Source organism: Amblyomma mixtum, chromosome 3 (genome assembly GCF_055824585.1).
Source record: "Amblyomma mixtum isolate Tamu chromosome 3, ASM5582458v1, whole genome shotgun sequence".
Taxonomy (NCBI): domain Eukaryota; kingdom Metazoa; phylum Arthropoda; class Arachnida; order Ixodida; family Ixodidae; genus Amblyomma; species Amblyomma mixtum.
Genome location: NC_143014.1, coordinates 288,867,714 through 288,884,914, shown reverse-complemented (window position 1 = coordinate 288,884,914; position 17,201 = coordinate 288,867,714). Strand labels below are relative to the sequence as shown.

General features: G+C 47.1%; 1 protein-coding gene across 1 annotated transcript in view; it reads right to left on the bottom strand.

The window, feature by feature from the left end:
* LOC149355114 (DNA (cytosine-5)-methyltransferase 3B-like) overlaps window positions 1-17,201 on the bottom strand; it is a 139,503-nt gene that overhangs the window by 40,034 nt on the left and 82,268 nt on the right. The window contains exons 12-13 of the mRNA XM_089577599.1: window positions 8,930-9,075; window positions 6,456-6,546 (exon numbers count right to left, since the gene is read on the bottom strand). Coding sequence (XP_089433725.1) covers window positions 6,456-6,546; window positions 8,930-9,075 — 237 coding nt within the window. The remainder of the gene's footprint in view (window positions 1-6,455; window positions 6,547-8,929; window positions 9,076-17,201) is intronic.

Below are 17,201 nucleotides of genomic sequence, written 5' to 3'. Positions count from 1 at the left end.
CATTATGCCTATTCCTATTCCTTACATGGTGATGAACATGTGGCAACAACACTACCAGCACTTTCATGGTGCAGTACATTCACCTTGTGAGCAGAATTGCAAGCTAGCGCACATACAAGCCAACAATTATGCCAACGAGCAGAAAAGAAAAAGTCAGAGTTTGCCAACAGAAAGGGCATTGTGGTGAAGAATAATGCCAACAGTTAAGGTCCTAACGTTCTACCTACTGTTTTTAATGCCTTCAGGACACATGTATGCACAGTGCATTCTGAGACAAGTTCTGAGAGAAGATAATGGTGTCCAACAATGCAACGTCAGGAGAAAATTGTGGGGTTTAATGTAACAAAGTGATGCATGGATCATGAGGGATGCCATAGTGAAGGGCTCCAAAATATTTAGACCGTCTGGGGTACTTCAACATGCGTTGGCATCGCACAGCACATGGGCGCCTTTTGCAATTCACCCCCGCTGAAACACGGCCACAGCAGCAGGGACTGAACTTAAGTCCTCCGGCTCAGTGGCCGAGCGCCCTAAAGACCAAGTCACCTCTGAGTGAGCAACATCAGGTGAGGAGCTACGCTATGTCTTGCAACATTTGCAAGAGAGTCAACCACAGTGCCACACTAGCAGTGGAATGTGTGTAACCTAGAGAAATGATTCAGTAGAGTGGACAGGGGTGTGCGAATATTCGATAATTTCGAATATTCGACCGAACAGCACGGTATTCGATATTCGCTTCGAACCGAATTCTCGGTATTCGAAATTTCGAAGTATTCGTCTCGCGCGAATAGTGTTACTGGGACGATTGCCCGCTTGCTTTATGTGGTTTGGGTTCCGAGTATTGCCGCATAGATGGCTTTTTTTTTATCGCGCTTTCAACGCTGGGGGTCAGTCAATACGCAAATCACGATCAGGCCGAGATGCGAACCAAGCGACAAACGAAAGAAAGGTGACGGCGACGCGCTCTTGCAAAATATCCTGCGTTCTGGCCGTCTTCGAGCCCCCGCACTAAGGCTGCCATAAGCCGCGTCGCTGCCACCATGTCAAGGCAGACGCAATGAAGAACACAGCCAACAGTCGTCTAAGCTTCTAAACAAGCTTCTAAACAAGAAACCTCAGTTTATTGTCAGCGAACTCTTTATATACTCTGGCTGGCGGTGACGTTATCGATGAGCTCGGACGCCACAAGTATTCGAACGCGGGCATCGCTTGGCCGCGTTCATCCCCCCCTCTTTTTTTTTCCCAATAGAGCTGCGGAAAAGATTATCTGATAGGACAGATGCGAAGATAAACACGCAGCCCTATCGCGCTATCGCTCACCCAATCAGGCGACGAATCATGCGTACCGAACATGGGCGACCGTTCTCGGCAGCATTGAAGCAAACCATCATATTACCGGCGGAGGCGAGAAAAATTCAGCGGCAGCGCGGGGACTCGATGTCGCTGAAGTGTATACTTACTTCAACGGGAAGGCCGCATTTAGCGTGTGATAACGCCGAACTTTAGTAGAACGAAATGATCGCATCCATCTATGACTGGCGTCTTTTCTTGCTATTCTGACTGCTTGCGCATTGGTGGGAACGGAACGCCGTCGTAATCAGGGCATTGAGCCGCCTTCGGTGGCATGCCACACTCCGTCCCCACAACTCGGGCACTCCGGTACGTTGGAGGCTCAGAGCATTCTTGGAAGCGTGATGCTAATTGCTGCTCGGAGGTACTACCGGGGACAATTTTGCCAGGAGGCGCGAGCGGTGCGAATGACGTTTCGCTTGCGGCACTAGAGTTTTGTACAGCCGCTTCCATTCTTCCTAGTCGGGGAATGTAACCGGGACAATGTTCCAATCCTTCCGCTTGATAAGCGAAGCAACGCTCCGGCAAACAGCAGCCGCGAGCTGCTAGTGAAATGAAAAAAAAATGCATCGTGCGACACGCCTCGTCAGAGTGACGGCATAGGCCAAGAAGAGCGCCAGTTAGCCGCACTAAACCCAAGAGAGACAGAGCAGAGCCGACGTTTCCATACGAGCACCCCTCGGATAGCGAAATAGACGCGCCAATCTCCGGCCGCAAGGTGATGGCGACGCATTTGAGCCATGGGCGGCGCGTCCTGAACGCTCCGTCCCCGACAGTACGCCCAACCTATCGGTGCTGTGGGAGCTGTGGATACGCGATGGTGCGATGCTGCCAGTGCTGCTAGGAAGTCCGGTCAGCCTATATTCCATATTAACATCTTCGGACGCAGCAGTCCCATCGGCGTAACCGAAAAGAAGGCGCAATCTAAGCCAATAAGTGAGGATCCTAAACTATAGAAACGCAAGTGGCAAGTCGGTGCACCGAACGTGATTGCCTAGCTAAGTGTTGGACATTCGACTACTGGTCACCGGTAGTGCAGAATGTCCTTTTTTTTCATTATTGTTCTCAGTGCTCTTGCTGCAGTGTAGTGCAGTTACTCCTATGGTTTCAGTTATTGGTTGTACTACTGGCACCGTTCTGTTATACTGTCATTTTTTGTATTTTATGTCTAATTTCTTATTAGAAAGCAGGCGGTATTTTTATGTGCTATAACTTTTTATTACCAAACCAGTAAAAATTGTTCTTAACTCACTTTAGGTGCTCTCTTAAAATTTTGAAGCATGGTTTTAAATAAAGCCTCAGTGCAATATGTACAGTGGAACCTCGATTATACGTCCCCCGGTCATGCGACGACCCGCATTTTACGACGAATTTGTGCGGTCCCGGCAAAACCCCCATAGAGACAATGCATTAAAAACCTCGGTTATACGACGCAAATTTTAGAAGGACCCCGCTTCGTACGACGGCTGGCTCGTACCGTCCCTCAAAAAAGGTCGTCAGCAAACGCAGGCCGGGATGTACCGTATTTTCGCGATTCTAAGCACCCCCCCTATTTTCGGAAAAAAATTTCTGAAAAAAAAAAAAAAAACTGCATGCGAATCTAAGCACCCCCGTTTTTGCGCGGAAGAGAGCGTTGCCGAGGCCGCCAAGTGCACTTGCTCTCTTTTTCGTCGAGCCTGTGCAGTCGGAGTCCCAAGGAGGCGCGGCCTGCGTGTTGTTGCGACTGAGAGAAGGATGAAAAGGAAAGCGCACGGGCCCGCCTACTGGCGTGAGCCAAGCCACCACCGCTGCCGAGGAGTTAAAAGATCAGAGGAAAGATAAAGAGAAAAGATAAGACGCGCGTCCCAGCAACAGATGCGTCCGCAGGAGCCGACGCTGATGAAAAAACAGATAAGCGGGCGAGGCCGCGCTCGCCCAAGCGAGGACAGCGGCGTCCGCGGCGCTTTTTGTAATGGAAGTAATGGATGCTTGTGCCCCACGATAAAACTTCCGAAGTGGACAGCGATGCAGCGGTTTGCGCTCCCATTCCTAGTTAAGGCCGATTCACACGACGGACCGTTCGCCCGCGGCCCGCGCACTACGTGTTCATGCGTCAGCACTTCGAGAGGCGCTCTGCCAGCCGCGGCGCCTCATGGCCGGCAGCGCGCCTCTAAATGTGCTGACGCATGAACACGTAGTGCGCGGGCCGCGGGCGAACGGTCCGTCGTGTGAATCGGCCTTTACGCGGACGTGTTGCAGAGCGTCGACAACATCCGGCGCTTTGCTTGCGCGCGCGACGATGTTGGCAACCTACTGCCGGACGTGGCAGCCCTTGAAAGAAAGTTGATGCGCCGAGGTTGGGCAAAGGTGCAAAAAAAAAAAATTACCGATTTTTTTTAAATGGTAATAAAGATTTTTTTACAAATCTGTTTCAAAGAAATGCTGGGTTTTGTCATTTTTAATCTGATTGGCGTACTTGCCGCGGGCTTGAAGCCGGTCAAAAGTTTTCGGCGCAAGGCCGAGCGCCACTGGCCGCATTCTTTGATTTTCGATTATACGACACCCGGATTATACGACGGTTTCGCGCGGTCCCCTGAACGTCGTATAATCGAGGTTCCACTGTAATGGCATCGTGTGTTAGGAAAATAAATTTTTTTGGAAATGCCTACTGTCATTCAGCCTTTTTTTTACTGCCAGAAGTACTATTCGAACTATGTATTCGCTTCGAAATTATTCGAAGAAAATTGCTATTCGCTTCGAATTCGCTTCGAATTAAAAAACCACTATTCGCACACCTCTAAGAGTGGAGAGCTGTGTGAGTTGGTACATATTTCGAATAAATAAAACCAGCGGAAGGATGCAGACACAGAGAGGCACACAGGATGGTGCTGGACTATCAACTGAATTTATTTTAATGAAGATCACACATACATGCCCTTCGCCAATGAAACCAGACATGTGCACATGATAACATGAATAATGAGAAAACATGACTGCGGAAAATATGCCCGTCACACCACGCTTTCCAGACTTATCTACGGGTGCTCTAAAGAGTTCAAGAACCTAATTTCCTTGACAAACAAGCTCACTGACGTATGACTGACACATGTATCTTTTTTCTGGTGATGTGATATGTCTCCAAAATTTCACATTGACTCCTTGTTTTACTCCGCCCTTAAGAACTTAAAAACACCACCATTCTTGGCCGGGGTAAAACAAGGAGCCAACATGAAGCTTTGGAGGCATATCACATCATCAGAAAAGAAGATACATGTGTCACTGATGATATCCAAGTGGGCTTGTTCCATAAGAAAATTAGGTTCTTATGTTTTTTAGAGCCCCCATTGTAACTATAGAAAGTGGGCTGTGACTGGCATCTTTTCTTCTCTTCTTTCTTATTTCCTCATGCTGTCATGTGCACATGTCTGGTTTCATTGCTGAAGGGTATGTAAGTGTGATCTTTACTGAAATAAATCCAGCTGATAGTCCAGCATCGTCCTGTGTGCCTCTTGGTGTCTGCGTCCTTCCACTGGTTTTATTTGTTAAGTAACCTAGAGATATCCCAGCCCTCCTGAACACCATAAAGATCAGCCACATACATCGATCCACAGAGAGTTTGGAGAAAGAGTGGCCAACACAGAGCAAAAAGAAGGCACACCGCAAGAGACGTCAGCTTATACACAGTGCTGCTGATGGAAGAGATAGTCTCAGCCATGAGACTATCTCCATCAGATAATCAAGAGAATCCACAGTGAATGCACAGTTTGGAAAAGAAGACGAGGGCAAGACAAGGACTAAGAAATCCAGCTTCATCGCAAACAACACTGCAACCTCTGAGCCATATCCCACTAAAATATAACAGCTCAATTATGAGCCAGACTGTGGGCAAGTTAGAAGATGCTGCATACTGAATGATACAAGCCAACAAAAGGGCCAATTCAATCATGGTCATGATACACAGCAAGGAGCAGCTCACGAAGCCATGCACAACACGGAAAATCCTGATCCAAGACAACCAGGAAGAAAGGCGCAAGTACAAGTCATACCAATGAGCAACAAATGCTTGGAAGTGAAAGACATAAGGCAGAACCGAGCGAAACAAACCACTGATGACAAAAAAGAGATGCAAGGTAGCGGATATCAGTGCTAGAATACAAGGAAAGATGAACAGAGCAGTGATCATGTTTGACATCATGAGCTCCCCAGAATCATCCGCTACCAGTACTTCCTTTTCTCAGTGGCCCTATGCAAACTCAAAGATCTCATCTGCTTTAAGTGCCACGAGGAAGGGCATGAGTAGAAACTGCCCCAACCAGAAAATCAGCGCCATTATGTGGCACGAAGCATGATAAAGAGTAATGACACATGTAACCTCATGCCATACTGTGTGCAATGTAACAAGACTCACCATGCTGCAACACCATAAGAATTATCTAGGAACCAGAAAAGTCATTTCAAGAGGACAGCTGGGAGGAGCATAACAAGGGAAGATGGTGCAATTTCTGCCACAAATAACTTATGGGCGATTGGCCCAAATGATACAGCAGGGTCTCCGCTAGCAGACCTTCACAAAACCCATGCAGCTGGCAGCAGAGACACTTGCCCCCTCTCCACTTTTCTCCTTTTCACACTGGCCATGACGGCCGCGTTTGAATGGAGGCAAAACGTAAAAGGCGCCTGCAAGCTGTGCAATGTGATGGATGTTAAAAGATCCCCAGGTGGTTGAAATTATTCTGGAGCCTCTTTCTCTCTTTCATCTTTCACTCCTATCTTCCTCCCTTTCCTCACTGAGCGGTTGAGGTCCACCCAGAAGTGAAACAGAACTCCGCCTGTTATTTCCACAATAAACAATTTTTTTTCCCACTTCCTCGGACGCTCCAAAGCACTCACAAGCATGCACACATTGAGGTGCACAAAAAAGATAAAGAAAACAGGATTTGCAAAAAGTACAATGGAATTCAAGCTGGTACATAATACTGCTGTTCCCTTTAGTACAAAGGTTGCCAGCAGCTACAACCTGGGAAAATGAAGCACGTAGAAACCCCACTCGTGTAGTGTCACTACAATATGACATGCAAGGTTAGCCACAAAACACTAAAGGGCAAGAACACTTCCCATGCACTCACCGTAGAGGCCCTTCCTGTCCGGGTTGACAAGTGAGATGTCATTGCAGGGAGATCCCCCAATCAGCAGGTCTATCGGACACAGCCTCTCAAGCTGCATAGCACAGATTTGCATCTAAGCAGCAGATCGACCACCACTGCATACACATAATGTGTAAAAGAATTGCTCAGCCAAATTAAAACAGCATACCAGGAGAATTTGTATTCACATAAAAAAAATTAAAATTCATAATGCAACTGACAAGCACAGCCAGCAGACTTCAGATACTAGGCCAATGTCCATGTCTGAAATGTAACTACACAACACTACTCTGAGCTTGCAGAGGTGCTTATTTCATTACAGAATAAGAGAAATTAAGTGTTTCAATGATACTTCAGTGATCCAAAATGGAAGTGAAATGCATTTACTTAATTTGCTCGTGTAGCCTGGCAAAGAATTAATACCTTTCCATTCAGTTTTATTTACAAGACCCAGTTTCAGCGCAGGCAGAGAGGTGCCATATGTTTGCTGCTCACTGAATAAAGCCTGGCTAGCGCACATTCCATCCCTTTTCCATTCTTTTCGTCTACACTACCATTCTTTACCCCTGGGTGGGCTACAGAAAAGTGAGCATCAGAGCCTTTGTTTGCTTTCAGCTTGTACTACTACCACAACATAAACAGCATCAAAAATGTTGCACAGTTGGTGTTTCACATAAATATCTAAGCCACTTGCCATCTGAAGCAGGCACAACTTGTACTCAACAAAAAATCACATGATGAAGAAAATTACAGCAGACTCCTTTTAAGACAAACCTGAAGAGACAAGAAAATTTGTTCGTCTTAAAAGAAATGCCTAAAAAGATAACTGAGCATATTAGGTGTGTTCATACATACAGTCGCCGATGGATTTTTTGGACGCGGTGGGACCCGCAAATGGTCCGAATAATCGCACAGTCCGAAAAATCCGTGAACTTCAGAAAATTAACTTTTCTGCAAAAAACCGGCTTTCAAAATCATGAAAATCACCACTCCCCATGTTCCGCCTACAAGCGATATTATTAGCCTCTATCTGAGTCATAGTCATGGTTCCGTCACATCCGCGCCCCATCACATCATGATACGAGACAGTGCGACGCGGCCGCACTCATGCCGCGAATGAATGCACTCGCTGCGCGGAGCAAGTACAATCAGTTTGCATGGGCAATGATGCTCGCAAAGACCGAGAGGTAACCCATGGGTAACCCACGGGAAGACGCAAGCAGTCCCCCCTCCCCAAATCTATCGCGTTTGCTGCCCCGCATCGCGGGAGCGTCGCCCAAGCCGCGGCGGATGCTGCAGCTGTCCCACTGTCCCGTTGTACCATTTTCAATGCAATCGTGGTCTCTTTGTAGACCATCTCGATGGCAATGGAGAGCATCCCATTATCTCTAATGGCAACAATAGAGAACAAATTGCCAAGCCTATCCAAGCCAGTCCGATTGCGCCCGCTGATTCTGTTTAAAAACAAGATGCCGCCTTTCATAGTGGCGGGGAACAGGTTGGTTGTGACAGCAATGCCCCGCTCATGTCTATATCAGGTCAAAATAACAAACTAACAAAATAACAAAACTAACCGGGCCAGTGCAGGCCACCACTTCGAATTATCCGGTCAAATTTGAATTAAAAATTACAGGACTGCAGAACTCTTTCAAATTATCCGAGATTTTGAATTCACAGTTCAAATTATCGAGGCTTCACTGTATATTTCTCTTGAATTATCCAGCTTAAAGAGGAATTCTGCAGAACTGATTGGGAGTTCAAATTTATAAAAAACATTGCTGAAGTGCCGAGGTAGTAAAAAATGATACAGGTCTGGTTGAAAACAAAGCATCATAACCATTATGCCTACAAAACCTGTGACCCAATGCCTTGTGCAGTGCACTCGAGGGTGCTTATTTAATAAGCCAGACATAACATAGGCCTTTGACAAGGTAGAGGTGTGAAGTGGGTGCAAATCCCACACTAATGATACCATAGTATTACTGCTGTCCAGCAGGAAGTCATTTTTGCATAACAACATCATTAAACCTTGTAAAACTTGGTCATATTTGAAGTCAAAACTCGGGCTCCATTACCCTTGTGGTATCAATGGTATGATATGGCATGGTATGTGGCGTTTAACATCCTGAAGCAACACAGGGGCTATGAGGGATGCTGTAGTGGAGGGCTCTGGATTTATTTAGACCACCTAGGTTTTTTCTTAATGAGTGCCGACATCTCACAATACAGAGGCATTTTTTAATTTTGCCTTCAATGAAATATGACTGCCAACACTTTATGATCAGCTAAGCCAAAGCCACTGAGCCACCACAGCAGGTCCCAGTTTCCAAATTCATTGAACAGCACTCCAGTTAGTGCAGTGGTAATGATCTAATGCGATTACAAGCACTTGGATATGAGAGCCTCTCCTGCCTCATGTCGAACTAAGAGGCAGACAGTTCCGGCGAATCACTAACCTGAGCAGTGTCCAGTGCCTGTACATTACCCAGGTAAGTGACACTGGTGCCGTGCTGGGTGATGCCCACATGGATGGCATCCTTGTCCACCTCACTGGCGAAGTAAGCCTCCACCGAGATCCCCAGCTGGTCAAGCACATACTTTCCTGCATAGTGACCACCAACCACCTCTTTTAACCTTGGTCTCGAGCATTTCAGCTAATGCAGGTGCGACTGAACTGGCAAACTGGAAAAACTGCTTTTATGAGGCCATAAATAGTGAGAATCAATCGTTTTGTTAACCCAGGCATTGCATGTGCTAAACATCGCTGTGGACTGCAATCTTTCTCCTCCTGTAGAATGATATTTGTTTTAAAAATTGGCACCTTGAGGAAGAGAAAATGAATTTATTCACATTTTTGGCCTTGCCTCTATTGTGCTGGCACAAATGGCACAGCAGGTGAAAATTTAGGCCACAGGTCTTGATAAGCCAACAGCCAATCACTAAGCATGCCAAGGGAAGAGTTAACACGTTCACAGCTTGCATGGACACACACCCTAAATTTGAGAGGACCACTGCAAAGGCTACCCACACAAGTGCAAAGTACACTTCCCACCTACCAGCTTTTCTTTCCTTCCACATTCCACAAGCTTTTGTGAGCAGCTGTGCTACCTGTTCACTTAGTGTCTAAAATCAGTCAATTCACACAGCACCTGGAGGCAAAAAACATATAGTGGAACCTCAGTGGTACAGCCATGGCCGATATCAATTTCAGCACGATACAAATTCATGGAATTGCCTAGCCAAAGTGCAGTGTGTACAGTTTACAAAATTTCGGGTGTTCTGAACACTCACACAAACCACCACAGACGATGAGAATTCAGAAGTCACAACTGCTGGTAGCAATGTGATGAGGAGGCATCAACACGTTTTGGGGTTTAGCAGTTTGAGCGAGTGAAGCTCTCGTGTTGATTTTCGTGCCCAACCTACTTCCTCTTCCCTACTGCCATAGTCCTTCAATGCTTTTATGGTCATGAAACTTCTCCATAACGCTATGGGAGAGCTTCATATGTTGACCGCGCCTTCCACGAGGCGGCGCTGAGAGTCCTGTGGGGGTAAAGCCCCTTGTGGGGCAACGACGCGAGGAAGCGAACGTCTCTACGGCCGCGAGTCTACGGGCGGAATAGGACGCCAGTGGTGTTGCGGCAGCAACTATTTTCTCTTTTCACTTTGCCTTCGTTTGCCAAATAAGTACAGTGCACGTGACATGCAAGCCTGCGATGCCGAATACTTGCTGCGTGACGGGTTGCCGCTCCGGCTACGGAGGTACGCAGCAAAAGGCCTCGCTGTTCTGTCTGCCGAGCGACGCCAAGCAGCGTAAAATATTTAAGCGGGCGATACCCCGACAGGAAAGCGGTGGCTTCAGCTTCAACTCGAAGCATGTGCGTGTCTGAGAGAGGCATTTTGCCCCGCGGATTTAATTCAGCCTCACGAGTTTGTGATCAACGGAGAAGCAGCATCGCCGCAATGCGAGAAGCTGAAACACAGGCCCGGCGCCGTCCCAAGGATATTCGAAGGCCAACCAGCGTACTTGAGCACGAATCTGTGATGATTTTGCATTTCAAACAGGTGCACTCTTGAATGCGCTGATGGCTTTTGGTGCGAAAGCACTACTTCATGGGGTCAAACCCAACCAAGAATCTTGTGGCGTCCCTGAATTTAAGGGTGCAGAAATAAAATAAATATTGCCGCGACTAGAAATTTCGAACCCCCGGCGGCGCAAATGGATCAGCTTCGCTGGCCACTGAACGAGAGCTCTATGTTACTGATCGCTAAAGATCTAGCGTAGCGATCAGTAACTGATCGCTACGCTAGATTTTTCAGATTGACGTTGTAGGCAAGTTGCGGTAAAAATGAATGCGAAGGCTAGACCAATGCACAAAAATCGCTTTTTTTTTCTAAAAAGCTGCGAGAGATAGTAAGCGCGTTGATTGTTTGCCAGAAAACAGCCGCTAATTTTACTAGCGGCCATCGTCGATCGCACAGGGTTTTTAGTGCCTCGATGTTGCATCCAAGCTTTCAGGTGACAACCTGTAAAGTAGCTTCTATCCTGAGCCCAAATACCGATCCCCTGAAAGCACAACTATCAAGCGAATATGAGTCTGTTGGCCGGAAAAGAGCCGCTGCGAGCAGTGCTCGCGCAGCGACTCGTGCCCCCTCGCCGACAGCCGCGCCACAAGTGGCACGCGCTGTCCCTATATGAAACTTTGACCGGAGTTTCGTGACCAGAAAAAAACATTGAGGGACTATGCTACCGCCAAAGGGTTCAACGTCACTTTAATGCACCACTACTCTCCTCAACCTGCAGTCCAGCCAACCAGCCAGATAGGCGGTTTCATGTGCTGTTTCTCCTTTCCACTTTTTCCACATCCCTGTGGCCATGCCACGGCAGTTTAAATCCTCATCCCTGATGATCTAGACAGAGACTAACAATATTTTCTCATTCAGCTGTGCCCCTTACTGTGACAGCAGGCATTACATCTTTCATGCTATCGCAACAAAAAAGTCAAAGACGTGGGAAATATTTGGTTGGTATATCAGTCACGACAGTGATCCCCCCACATCTCCAACTTCGTAATCACTAGTCAGGTAGTCACACCCACAAGTGCTCAGTATAGGAAGCACACCCACTGTCACTGTTGCACCAGCCCAAAACGGTTACACACACACTTGGCTTCACCTTTGCATGTCCATGACCACACATTGCTCATGTCCATGACCACACATTGCAATACACACTGCACTGTGGCGATCTGCCCTCACTGCACTGTGGCGATCTGCCCTGCTCCATCTCCTTTGTTTCTCTGAGCCCTCTCAAGTTACCTTAACCATTGAGGGAGGGCGCTTGTACCATAGATGTCGTCACTGCTGTGGGCACTGGGAAGAGAGCCCCAGTGCCCACAAAATGCCTAGTGAGCAATTCCTTTTTCCCGCATAGAGAAGAATAACTCTAGCTCACAATGTGCACTTGTTCCAAAGATTTGAGATTACAAGTAATAAGAGTAAAGCATTTTTTTTACAAAGCTGAAAATAGTTGGACATTTAATGACTGAATATTGAGTGGTATTTCTCAAATATCGTACGTAGAGTTTATTCGTGGGTGCCAAATCATCAACAGCCAAACATTCACAACCGCCAGCACCAAGAAGCCCTTTCGAATAAACATGGAGGGTAAAAAAATTGGCCAAAAATAGTTGGCATCCCAGGTGAAGTTTGGCTCATCGAGAAGGAACACAGCTCTGTGAAAGTCTAAAAAAGGCGCAGACGCCGTTGGTGTTCCGAGAAAGGAGAAGTGAACAAGTTCAACAACACTGGACTACATGCAGCAGCATGTAGGGCTACACGAGAAGCTTGCGCAGTTCGAGAGAACACCCAGCGGATAAGAGCACCTTTCCAGGGTATGATCGGCTTTACAACACATATTCATTGCGGCATTTTAAAGCGATAGCTTAAAAATGACAAAGCATGCTTTGTTGTACTTGTTTTAAAAGCACTTTCCAACTGATAATGGCTGCCTCCACGAGTTCTCCACAAGATGAGAAAGATATTTCGGACAGTTTTGCTTACATTTCCATCTATGGGTTGCACTCCTGCCTCACACCACCAGCCGAGGGCGACTCCCACGTGCACATAGCACAGTGTTTTAAAAATACACTGCCTCTGAAATAACATTTAATGCTTTCACAATCTGTTCCTAGAATGTACTTGGATATTCTTCATGAAAGGATGACATCACAGGTTCCCTATGAAACCAGACATGTGTTTAGAAAGCTTCTGTTACATTTATTTCTATGGGCGCTAACCCTACTTTACACACCCAGCTGACTCGGCCGGCGACAGCAACGTCACCACACCTTGCCTAAGTCACAGATTGGTGTTGGTCTATATGTGAGCCAATGGCAGCTAGGAATATGAAATTGCACAGCCATGACACAGGTATGTGAGTACATGAGAAGCGTTGGAAGGACAAACAGCGTACAAAACCAACAGTGGCTAGTCGGCTGGTTTGCATGGCAAACATATGCATCAAGTGCAGTGGGCACGTTCACGAGTGGATACACCAGTTTTCGAAGCACTCAAAATTTTGAACATTGTTCACAGTGCAATTCAGCCAGCCAATTTCAGAATTTCATATCATACTGAAATTCATATCACCCATGATCGTGTCAAAATTTTATAGTAAGAAAATTTTTTACACCAAGCTCATGTTCTCACATAGCTCATTAAAATTCAGCTTAACTGTGTTTACCTTCAAGAGAGTATACTTCATGTACTATAAAAAGCTAGGCTACCAGGACCGAAAATTGTATACTTAGTTCTTTTTCAGAAACGCCGTCATGGTCTGGACCACTATCTCGATATTCTAGCACTGATCTGCTGCCATGTGCAAATATGTCAGTAATGCAGTTCAGTTAACCTCTAGTGTGCCAGCTGCCAATGATGAGCCACTTACCGAAGCACAGTTTTTTTGCGCAAGGACGACAGGCAAATAAAGTAAAACCTCGTTAATACACACCCGCTTACCAAGCAGTTGCGACTAAAATGTAGTTTTGAGAATTCCCCGGCTTAGCCAACACTGAGACCCATCTATTGGCTGACTGACCACTTAAGGCGTAGTGGCTCATGAAATGCCTACCACTTAATGTGTACCTGCCATCGCAGTTTGGCAGGTGATGTGCTAATGCAAAATGTTTTCCACCTTTCCGAAAAGCATTCTCAACATGTGGAATGCCACCGATACAATATTACGGCCATTTCGGCCATGCTCTGCGAGCGCGGCAATGTCAATGTCAATGAGGAGCCAAGGAAGCGTCGGCCACTTCTGTGTTCTTGCCTAGGAGGATATAAGTTCTTGCGCGCGAACGTATCGCTGAGTAATATCAATGCCAGCCCTATCACAGTAGCCATCACCGTCCACCCTGCCCATGTGACCACCTTGCGACCTCGCCACCTCGCGCCAACCTCACACTGTACGCATTATGTTGCACGTGCAGTTGCACTGAGGATGTGTTGTGAGCAGTCAACACGCGTTTTGTGGTGGCATCCTTTGTTCCAAGCTGATGCTGTGCGACGTGTAAAGCAGTAGTTGCATCAGTGTGTGTGCGAACAGTCAGCACTATGCCGAAACCTACTTGACCAGAGTATCACGTACTGACAGTGAAGGAGAAGTTGGACATTTACTCATTCCATTGAAAATGGAACAACGAAGACTGCACTAGCACGTGCACAGGACTTGCCCTTCACAACAGTCAGTGGCGTCTGGAATGCTCAGGAGAAGCTGAAAAGCGGGGCTGCATCGAACATGAACAGGTACTGCTTGAGGGAATCTGCTTATCTCGACATAGAAAAAGCTTTGGTGCTATGGCTTAGACCCTTTTCGCCAAAAAAGCAGAAGCGTTTGAGGCCCAGCTGAACTGCAAAAGTTTTTCTTGCAGTAACAATTGGTTGTCTAGGTTCAAAGCATGCTACAATATTTCGAGGGTGGTGTGCGGAGAGGCAGCACACGCGGAGAAAGAGGGTACCAAAGAATGGCAGAATGGGCTACTGCGACAACAGTTAACCAACTAAGCCACAGAAGAGGTCTTCAATTTCCATGAGTCAGCACTTCTTTACCGACTTCTGCCCAACAGAGTGCTGGCAATCAAGGGGGAAGACTGTACCAATGGCAAGCTTGCAAAAGAAAGAATATTGGTTGCTTTTGCAGTCAACATGACAAAAAGCCAGAAGTTGCCATTCCTTGTGATTGAAAGGTACGCCAGAACCAGGGTTCTTTAAAAGCGGTCGGTTGCCCTCAGGCGTTATTTACAGGAGCAAAAAGTGTGGATGGCTGCCAAGCTTTCTGAAGAATTCATCCGGCTGTTGGATCAGCATTTCATGGCAGAAAAAAGAAAAATCCTGCTAGTGTTTGACAACGCATCCTCCCATTTTGATTTAGAAAACTTGAGCGCAATCCAGCTCCTCTTGTTGCCACCAAGACAGCACGGCATTTGTGCAGCCTCTCGACGAAGGCAATCATTGATTCCGCCAAGCATCACTACAGGAAGAACCTCCTACACAGAATGCTTCTGGCAATGGCAAGCAGGAAGGTGTACCTTATCGATCTGCTGGGTGCGGTGCACATCCTAGCGTTCTCATGGCAGCAGGTTGACCCCGTTTTGGTACAGAATTGCTTGACGTGGGCAACATAGTGCGCACAAGCGATCCAGAAGTCAGTGATCCCACCGATGACTGTGACACCCTACTAACAGAAGTGTTGGAGCGACAAGACGGTGTGGAGACTGTTGACTTTGAAATGTTCTGCAAGGTCGACAGCGAGGTTGCAACGTCTCAGGGCTGGACAGACAGCGAGATTGTTGCCGCTGTTGCCCCAACCCAAAGGAATAAGGGCATTGAGAACGAGGACAGTGGCGAAAACTTGGAAACAGAAGATTTCAGCCCTACTGTGGCGGGAGCTGCTCAAGCACTGGCATTCATGCGGACGTTCGCAGAGAAGATGGGCCTCTTGGAAAAGCTTGCCCCTCGTCTCGCCAATTTTTAGACTGCTGTTGTCGCCGCATGGCTGCCATGACAGCAACTGAAAATGACAGACTTCTGGTCGCCAGCAAACAAATAAAGTACATGTACATACGCATACTCGAGGAAAATTTACTGTGCCTGAATTTTTCTTCTTTCGGATCATGAATAATGGCAAATTTGTACTAGTCGGTTATACTAGCGGATAGCGCGCACTTTTCCCGCGTCCCAGCCAACTACGTGCTCATGAGGTTTTACTGTAGAGTCCCTTTTACAGCATTACAGGGGCTCAGAGGTGAGACAGACAGTGCCCCTGTGATACCCTAAGTGGAATCCTGAGCACAGTCAACTGCCCCACTATTGACAGACTTTTTTTGCACAATCATCCAGGCACACCTGACAGCAACCTCAACTGAAACCATTGAAACCATTGAAGTAGCGCAGGCGTGAAAGAGACCGCTTCTTTCTATGGTCCTAAAGCTCACTTGAATAGTGATTTTCTGCTTGAGATGAAATTGCAATAATGCATACCAAATTTATTCAATTCTAATGCTACCTCAATTGCAATGTGCAGCCGTTTTTCAAGGTCAGAAAAAAAAAGTACAATGACTTTGATTGTACAGCACAGCGGATTTTCATGCTTCGATAGGGAAATACACAAGTGAGGCTGTCTGATTGCCATTTCCCTAAGCACACAAGATCACCTTATTTTAGAGCGTCACCTTAGATCAAGAACCCCTTAGCTGATTGCTTTGCACCCTCATCGGCGTCCACATTGCAGACTATCATCATCATCATCAGCCTGACTACGCCCACTGCAGGGCAAAGGCCTCTCCCATGTCTCTCCAATTAACCCTGTCCTTCGCCAGATGCGGCCACCGTATTCCCGCATATTTCTTCATCTCATCCGCCCATCTAACTTTCTGCCGCCCCTTGCTACACTTGCCTTCTCTTGGAATCCACTCCGTTACCCTTAAGGACCAGCGGTTATCTTGCCTTCACATTACATGCCCTGCCCAAGCCCACTTCTTCCTCTTGATTTCAACTAAGATATCATTAACCCACGTTTGTTCCCTCACCCACTCCGCCCGCTTCCGATCTCTTAACAATACACCTATCATTTTTCTTTCCATCGCTCGCTGCATTGTTCTTAAATAAAGCTGAACCCTCTTTGTTAGCCTCCATGTTTCTGCCCCATAGGTGAGTACCGGTAAGATACAGCTGTTGTATAGACCAGATTTTTTTACCCTCGCACGCAGGCTGCGGGCGCGCTCCTACTCTCGACACCAGTCGCCATCTGTCGGCGCGCGCGGCCCGAGGGACTGCGGGTCGCGCCGGCGCCGCGCGTAGAACGCATGTTTCCGTGTTCGCTTCTGCCGTTGTTGTGCTTCATCAGCTAACGTATGAGGGTGTGTGCTGTGCATCACTACTCACATTTTCCCTCTTCCAGACAGTACTGCGGTTATCTTGCGCGCAGTTACTCGTTAACGTGACATCCGAGGGTAGTCGACCAGGTAGTGTACGGACTGGAAACCGGCACTTCTAAGCAGATTTCTGCGCTGTCGTGTCGTTTGTTGTCGCCTGTTACGTGCGATATCATCTATGATAATTTTATGCATCAGAATGTAGATCTACTGATTTGACTCAGTGGAGTATAGTAACTGGATAGGCGAGCTGCAGACTGAAGGTTGTCCCGACGGAGCGCGTGTTTTCGATCAC